The sequence below is a fragment of the Elephantulus edwardii genome, unplaced genomic scaffold (assembly GCF_000299155.1).
Source record: "Elephantulus edwardii isolate Elephantulus edwardi_28Jun2011 unplaced genomic scaffold, EleEdw1.0 scaffold00026, whole genome shotgun sequence".
NCBI lineage: Eukaryota > Metazoa > Chordata > Mammalia > Macroscelidea > Macroscelididae > Elephantulus > Elephantulus edwardii.
This window is the reverse complement of record NW_006399776.1, coordinates 22,720,844-22,729,284: the sequence shown is the minus strand read 5'-3', so window position 1 is coordinate 22,729,284 and position 8,441 is coordinate 22,720,844. Positions and strand designations below refer to the sequence as shown.

The window sequence follows — 8,441 nt, the reverse complement described above, 5'->3', positions numbered from 1 at the left end:
TCAGGAAAGCAGTGGCTCATCCTCTGCCTCAACTACCCAGACCTCCGGCTCAGCCAGTGGCAGAAGCAGCACATCATCCTCATCCTCTGGGGACAGGACTGTGTGGGGTCCAGGTAGGATCCGGGCTGGTCCTGGGGTCCGCAGATTGGGCAGAAGGCGGCCCCGTAGGACCTGCACCATTCCAGACAGCAGTGATGGCTCAAGGGATGCTGAGGGCAGTGGCCCAGGAATCTCAGAGAAGGCTGGTGATGTGCTAACAGACGGGAGGGGAGCCTTGACAGGCAGTGGGGGTGCTTGATCCCCATCCTGCCCACCCACTGCCCCACCTTCAGAGACTGGACTTGTGCTGCCATCAAGAGCCTCAACAGGAGAAGCAGGTGTGACCTGGGATCTGGCCTCAGGGGCTCGGGCTGTTGTGCTGGTTCGAGGAAGCAGGCCCCAGCGGCGGAGACGTCGGATCAAGCGGCGCACCCAGCGTCCTCGCTGGCGGCGACGGGTCCCTGAGGTTCCCCCTGGAGTCATATCCTGGCGCAAGATTTGTAGCAGGGAACGCAGGTTGCCCAGCACTGAGTTCTGCAAGGAGAAGTGGTGGACTTGACAGTTGAAGGCAGGTAAAGCGCAAAAAAGCCTAAGAGAAGCAGGGGGCAGGGCCAGGGGCAAGGTTGTAAACAGAAAGTTCTAGGGTTGAAGTGTGACTTACATCATTAGGGTTTTCTGTAGGGAAGTCCTCTACAGGTGGGATGGCACCCTGGGCAATGAGTTGCCCATAGGAAGGGGGTGCCTGCTGTTGTACAATTTCAGCCTCCATCCGGGAAAGTGGAGCAAAGATGCTGGAAGGAGTGAGAACTAATCAGTCACTGGTAGACCCAGAGTAGTCAATCCCCTTCCCTCCACACCTAAGCCAAGGCAGCCAGAATGGTGCTATGGCTTTATTGAAAGTCATCTCAGGAGATCTCTTTCCTCTTGAGATGGCTTTCATAATCAACACCTGTCTTGACCTCAGGTAAGCACACCTTTCTTCACGTGGACAACCCCAGGAATCCACCCACAAACTGATCACACCAAATACTCAAGGTGGACCTCTCATGATTTTCCCATGGCTGCAAGGGCCCTGTCTAACCCTCAGTCTCTGTTCCTCTCAACCAACCTGATTACCAGAAGCCAGCAGTCCTGTTGCACTGACCTGTACTCCTGCGTCCGTATGGCGTAGAGCTTACAGGTGCAGCCCAGGGCAATGACCAGCAGCAGACCACAGACGAGGCTGCCAATGACCGCGGCTGTGATGACTTTGCGGGGCAGGGTGTAGGAGCAGTCCCACTCATCGCTGCCGTCGGCACAGTCCGGCTGCCCATCACATACCCATGTTTCATACACACACTTCTCGTCTCGGCAGCGGAAGTTGCCAGGCTGGCAGTGCCGACAGCGCTTTTCATCTGCTCCGTCTGCACAGAAGGTCTGGTAGTTGCATCGGTCAGCAGGCAGGTAGCAGGCTGTGGCAGCAGCGGTGCCAGCAGCTCCACAGGGGAAGTGCCCAGGAGGGCAGCCGGGGCAGTCCTCCTCATCAGTGCCGTCGGCACAGTCCCATGAGCCATCACAACGCTGTGCCTCACTGTAGCAGCGTTCACCTAGGCCCTCGCCAGCCCCTAGGCCAGAGCCTGAACTGCAGGGGCGGTCCCAAGGCAAGCAGTAGCCGCGGACATGGTAGGTAGCATTAAAGCCCCGACCACTGCTCCAAGCAACTGTGTGGTAGGCCACAACAGCCTGGCCAGATAGCGTCTCCACAGTGACAGCTTTGCCATTGCTGAAATAGGTGAGGCTGCGCAGCAGCCGGGGCGTTTCTGGGGGCCCAGCGCCATCATATATATGCACTGCATCCCCATAGCCCAGATCCAGGGCTGTGAAGCGTACTGCTAGCCGCCTGCCATCATGGGGGTCTAGCAGCCAGAGGCAGGACTGGGGGTGGGAGCCTGATGCTAGATTTGAGTATCCAGGGGAGGAGAAGACACCATAGAAGTCCTCCAAGGTATGATTGCAGGGTGGGGTGAGGAAAGCAGCTGGAGTTGGGCCAAGGAATAGGTCTGAGCTGCAGCCTGTCTCATCCGAGCTGTCCCCACAGTCATCAACCCCATCACAGTGCTGGGTCCTGGGTATACAACGATGGTTCAGGCACTGGAACTCTTCCTGCAGGCACATCAGCCAATCTGCAGAGAGGTACCAAAGAGAGGGACTGTGAAGCCTGGAGGATTCTTCCAACTGCCCTGGGGAATCCACTGCTGGCTCTAATAGCCCTGAGGATACCCCTGTCCAGCTGGGGCTCCCTATCCTGCTGTCTTCCACTACATATAGGCTCACAGATACCAACTGTTAACTCACCTTGGTTGTAGGAGAGCAAGAAGCCCTGGCCCATGGGGGCTCGGCCCCCAGCATAGATGTAGGTAATGGTGACGTTGCCACCAGGAAGCTGCAGGGGGCTGGCAGGTGCCTGGCATAGGGAGATGAGTGGCTGAAGAGGGGAGTACAAGATTAGGCGTTCTGAGCCACAGGCCAAATGCAGCTTCTGGAACCTATAGAGAGACACAGCAGAGCAGGACATGAGATGGTCTTGATTGCTAATGGTTCTTTATTTGGCAGAACACCACAACACCACAAAAACCCCCAAAACCCATTGCCATTGAGTCCAACTCATAGTGACCATGAGCTGACTAGGTTTTTAAGGCTGTAAATCTTAACTGTCAGACTGCTTCCTCTTTCTCCTGAGGAGTACTTTGTTGTTGTTATGTACTGTTGAGTTGCCTGCAACTCATAGTAACCCTATGTACAACAGCTTTGAACCCTGCTCTTTCCTGAGCCAACCTTATTGTCTCTGACACACTTACCCTCATTACCTCAGTTATTGAGTCAATCCATCTCATGCAGGGTTTTCCTCTTTTGTGCTGTCTCTCTATCCTCCCAAGAATGATATCCCTTTCCAAGGATTGGTCCCTCCTTGCAACATGCCTAAAGTATGTCAGACAGAGCTTCAGAATCCTTGCCTCCAAGGAGCAGTCTGGTTTCACCCTCTCTAGGATGAACCTGTTTGTTTTCTTAGCAGTCCATACTCTTTCATCTCAAGCACAACAGCTAAAAGGCATAAATTCTTTTATTATTCCTAGTCATTGTCCAGCTTTCTGATGCATAGCACATAATTGTAAAGACCACGGTCTGGATCAGGTGCACCTTTGTCTCAGACAGACAGCATTGCTCTTTAGCACTGTGGAAATATCTGTCCCTGACAGCAGACTTTCCCAGTGCAATTCGTTTTTTTATTTCTTGGCTGCTGGTACCAAGAATGTTCATTATTGTGGAGCCAAGCAAACTGTTAACAGTCTCAGTCTCTTCATTGTCTACTACGATGCTGCCAATTGGCCCAGTGGTGAGAATTTTTGTTTTCTTGATGTTGAGCTTCAATCCATATTGAAGGCTGCAGTCCTTGACCTTCTGCAGCAAGTACTTCAGGTTCTCCTCCTCAGTTTCAGCAAGCAAGGTTGTATCATCTGTATATCGCAGGTTGTTTATGAGCCTTCTTCCAATCCTGATGCCACATTCCTCCTCATAGAGCCCAGCATCTCGGATGATCTGCTCCGTATATAGATTAAAAGAAAAGGTGATAGGACTCATTCCTGGCTTACAACATTTCCGATTTTAAACCACGCAGTGTTTCCTTGCTCTGTTCTGACAACTGCCTCCTGGTCCAAGTACAGGTTTCGTATAAGCACAATCAAGTGTTCTGGGATTTCCGTTCTTCTCAGAGTTAGCCACAGTTTATTGTGATCCACAGAGTGGATCAAAATGCCTTTGCATAGTCAATGAAACACAGACAGACATTTCTGTGGTACTCTCCTACTTTCAGCCAAGATCCATCTAATATTAGCTATAATATCCCTAGTACCATGGCCTGCACAGAGGGAGGTAGTGGATTCAAATTGCTGACTTATTTATTAGTAGCTCAACATATATCCCACTGTATTACTAGGGCTCATTCCCCAACATGTTCTAAGAAACACAAACATGTGTTCCTCTACAGTATAAACAGCCAAATGAAAACTTGGTTAATCAGAATCCTTATGTAGTCAATAACGGGGATGGTCCTAACAGGGGTCAATGACACAATGATACATCAACAACTCAACTCAATGCCATCAAATCAGGAGCAAATCGTAGCTGACCCTCCAGCTGCTGTTCAGAGGCTGTAAACTGTACATAAAGAGACTGCCCATTTTTCTCCTGAGGAGCTGCTTGTGGATTCCAACTACTAGAGTGGCACTGCCTTTAGGTGAGCAGCACCATTCCCCTAGAGGCTACACTACCAAAGGTGCATCCTGTTGTTGTTGCTGTTAGATGCCACTGTGTATGATTCATAGTGACCCAATGAACAATGGATCTGAACCTTGCTCTTTCTTGTATCGTCTTCATCTCTTCTGATATACTTGAGCCCATTTTAAAGTCATCATGCCAATTCATCTTGTCGGAGGTCTCTTTTGTTGACCCTCCACCTTTCCAAGCATGATGTCCTTTTCCAAGGACTGGCCCCTTCTAACAACACACTTAAAGTATGTGAGATGAAGCTATGTCATTCTTGCCCCTAAAAAGCACCCTGGTTGCACTTTTCAAAGACACACCTATTTGTTCTTTTGGCAGCCCATAGGATATTCAGTATTCTTCTCCAACATTACAACTCAAAGATATCAACTTTTCTTTTGTCATCCTGATTCACTGTCCAACTTTCTGATGCACAGCAAGTAACTGAAAAGATGATAGCTTGAACAAGACACACCTTCGTCTTTAAACTGACATTATTACTCCTTAGCACTTTGAAGTAGTCCTTGCTAGGAACTTTTCCCAGTACAACACATCTTCTGTTTTCATGATTGCTGGTACTAAAGTGTTAATTGAAGATCCAAGCACAATGAAATAGTTGATAATGTCAATCTTTTCTTCATCTATCAGGATGTTGTCTATTGGCCCAGTGGTGAGATTTTTGCTTCTTTAATGTTGACATGTAAGCAATATTGAAGGATGTAGTCTTTGATCTTCTACAGCAAGTGTTTCAAGTCCTCTTTCAGCAATCAAGGTTGTGTCATCTGCATAACTCAGTTTGTTGATGAGTCTTCCTCCAAACTAGATGCCACATTCCTGTTTATAAAGTCCAGCTTCTCAAATGATTTTCTCAGCATACAGACCAAACAGGTATAAAGGATACTACTCTGACACACCTTTCTTGATTTTAAACCATACAGGTTTTTTGTTTTGTTTTGTTTTGTTTTGGCTCTGCTCACAGAACAGCCTCTTGGTCTAGGTCTAGGTTTCATGTGAGCACAATTTTGTGTTCTCCAATTCCCATTCTTCTCAATGTTATCCATAATTTGTTATAATCCACACAGTGAAATGTCTTTGCATAGTCAATAAAACGCAAATATATGGCAAGGAGCTGCAACTACAATCCCAGAGGTGCACGGTTCGAATCCACCAGATGCTCTGCCGGGGAAGGAGGGACAATCTCCTCCTGTACCAGTCACATCTGATTTGATGGTACACTCACACAAAAATAATAAAATAAAATTAAAAAAAACAAACACAAATATACACTCTTCTGGTAAGGCAAAGTATTATAAGGAAATGTGCAAAGAGCTGGAGTTAGAAAATAAAAAGGGAAGAACTTGTTCAGTATTTCTCAAGCTGAAAGAACTGTAAACAAATTCAAGCCTCGATGTGCAATACTGAAGGATGCTACAGGTAAAATCTTGAATGCTTCCAGGAACCATCAAAATAAAATGGGGGGGAATACCTAGAGTCCCTATAACAAAAATAATTAGCTGACCTGGAACCATTTCCAGAAATAGCATATGATTAAGAACTAATGGTTATGAAGGAAGAAATTCAAGCTGCACTGAAGGCATTAGTGAAAAATAAAACTCCAGGAACTAATGACCTGTCTCAACAAATAGATGCGGCCCTGAATGCACTCACCAGTCTGTGCCAGGAAATCTGAATGATAGTTATTTGGCCAACTGACTAGAAGATTCCCATTCTCAAGAAAGGTGATCCAACAGAATGTGGAAATTATTGAATAATATATTAATATCATATGCAAGTAAAATGTTGCTGAAGATTATTACAAAATAGCTAGAACAGTATATTGACAGAAAACTGCAAAGAGTTCAAACTGGATTCAGAAGAGGCCGTGACACCAGGGAAATCATTGCTGGTGTCAGATGGTTCTTGGCTGAAGCTGAGAATATCAGAGAGATATATCCTGAAAAAATAACTTGTGTTCCAAGGAATGAGCTAAGAGCAGATTAACTGCTCTTTAATTACTGGAACACTGTTACCCAAGTATGGTACCAGCAGTAACTGGCAATGATCATACAATTCAAGGAACAGAATTCACCATTTCCTCCTGAGGCCAAGTGATAAGAACTGAGAACCCTCTATACCAACAGTCTCACCTTAGATTGTCCTCTCCCTGGTCAAACCCTTTTGATTATGAGAAGTGAACTGTGTGAGGCAAACAGCCATGTACTTACCCTTAGCTTAAATCCCACATTGAGAGGAATGTTGAATCTGAGCTGATTAAAGTATGGAATGAGCAGTAGATTAAAGAACCCCCTCAGAGTGGTCCTAGTTGAACCCAGGGGGTGTTTTTAGAGTGGCCACTATCCTTTAGAGATGACAGAATCCAAGCTAGATATCCCAGGGTTGCCCCATGCCAATTCTAATTCATCAGAACATCCCCAGACCAAATAAAATACTTCTCTTTCTCCACAAGGAAGAGATGGAAATCCCACGGCAATGTTGCCATGGTAGGGGCGGAGGGTTGCAGGAGGGAAGGGGGAGAGGCAGAGGGTCTTGCCTGGCTTCTCACCTGATAGTTACAGTCTGCTCTTTGCTGCCCAGGATGAGCCATGTGCAGTTGGCAGAGGAGGTATGGCTGTCCCGGGTCAGGGGTCTCTGCAAGGTTCCCTGCCCTTCCAACAGTAAGGGCTCTTCACAGGCTGCAGAGAAGGAGGTGGGACATCATCAAGCGTCCCTTAGTGCCTCAACTCTCCCAGGCTTGAGGTCCCCTAAGGCCTGGGCTCTTCACAAAGGAGAGGCCTTAAGGTCATAGATCTTCACCCCCTCCCTTCCTTCCACTTAATAATACTAACGTCCTGGACAATTCTGAGGGCTGCTCTATGCCAGTCATTGGGCCAGGATGATCTGGACATTACTGTTTATGATCAGAGAAAGGCTACATTCGAGTTAAGGAGCTCACACAGGGGTATTTGGAAATAACAGAGTGTAGTACATGACAGCTACCAGATGAGGGCTCCCAACAAGCCTCAGTTTCTCCATCTGTAAAATTAAGCTAGATGATCTCTCCTCCAAGATCATGATAGGCGCCAGACGAAATCACAGAGGAAGGAGACGTGTTGGCTCCCACCACACTGCCAAAACGCAGGACCACAGGGGTTCCCCGCACTCACCAGGATGAGGGAAAAGGATCCGGTCCGGATGTGCTAGAGCGCCCCCTAGAGGAAAGGAGAGAAAGGGCAAGAGAGTGAGCCCCTGGGAAATTTCTTTACCTGAGCTGCTCAACCATGAAAGGCGGCCCCTGGGACTTCCCTTCGGGCAGTTTAGGGGTAGGCACAGTAAGGCAGGGGAAGGCTGAAGAATCTGGCCTCGAGGCCGGTTGCCGTAGTTTAGGGAAGCCGGAGAGAGGGTGAGCGCAGAGTTGAGAGGTTGGGCACTTCCGTGGAGGGGGGGGTGTTGGTGTTGGGTGTACCCGGAGGACAGAGGCAGGTAGGGTGGGGAAAGGGGTCCAGCAGAAGGAAAGAAATTGGGAGTAGCTGGGTGCACTGACAGCCTTGGGGGAGGGGTGCCGGGGGTTGGCTTGTTTCGCTTTCTTACCCAGGAGGAGGAGGTGGAGGAAGCAGCTAGCCCGCAGCATCCTGAGCTGTCTAGAGGTACAGGAAGCGTCCCGGAGTTTTTGTCGTCTACCCAGTGGGGAGGTGGCGGCGATCTGGGTGTCCAGGCCACCTGGTGTCGCCTCCCCGAGGGGGCCCCATGGCCAGGGCTCCCCGACCCGTGCTCTGGATGCCAGGGCTGGGGGGCGGGGAGCAGGCAGCTCTGGAGCAGAGGCGGTGCCTTTGGCCAACTTCAGAGTTGTTTTCCCCCCCGCCGCCGCCGTGCTCGCGCTCCCCAGGCCGGCTTCCCGAAGCCGCCGACCGCGAGATTCAGCGCGGAGCCGGCTGCTGAGATGCGCCCTCTCCTACAGCCCGCCCTCAGGCCGCGAACGCCCCTTCCCAGGCCCGGCCTCCACCTGCCGAGGCTTGAGGTCACTTCTTTCTCGGCCCAAACTTTGCCGACTGTCAGCCCTCAGGGCCGGCTCTGGCGCTGCTCAACTTCTCCAGTGCGTCCAGCCC

General features: G+C 49.5%; 1 protein-coding gene across 1 annotated transcript; it reads right to left on the bottom strand.

Annotated features, from left to right (window-relative positions):
• LRP10 (low density lipoprotein receptor-related protein 10) lies at nucleotides 1-7,966 on the bottom strand. The gene is made up of 7 exons (XM_006883132.1): nucleotides 7,927-7,966; nucleotides 7,503-7,547; nucleotides 6,902-7,031; nucleotides 2,374-2,564; nucleotides 1,184-2,201; nucleotides 701-830; nucleotides 1-573 (listed from the first exon to the last, which is right to left on the bottom strand). The coding sequence occupies exons 1-7, from the start codon at nucleotides 7,964-7,966 to the stop codon at nucleotides 1-3; spliced, it is 2,127 nt and encodes a 708-aa protein (XP_006883194.1).
• Between the last annotated feature and the right edge of the window lie 475 nt (nucleotides 7,967-8,441).

Bases quoted from the DNA above. Each gene is read 5' to 3' on its own strand.
- LRP10 (XM_006883132.1), bottom strand. From the start codon at position 7,966: ATGCTGCGGGCTAGCTGCTTCCTCCACCTCCTCCTCCTGG. The intron at 7,548-7,926 runs GTAAGAAAGCGA...CCTTTCCTCTAG, and splicing joins CCTCCACCTCCTCCTCCTGG to GGGGCGCTCTAGCACATCCG. The intron at 831-1,183 runs GTCAGTGCAACA...CACTCCTTCCAG, and splicing joins ATACGGACGCAGGAGTACAG to CATCTTTGCTCCACTTTCCC.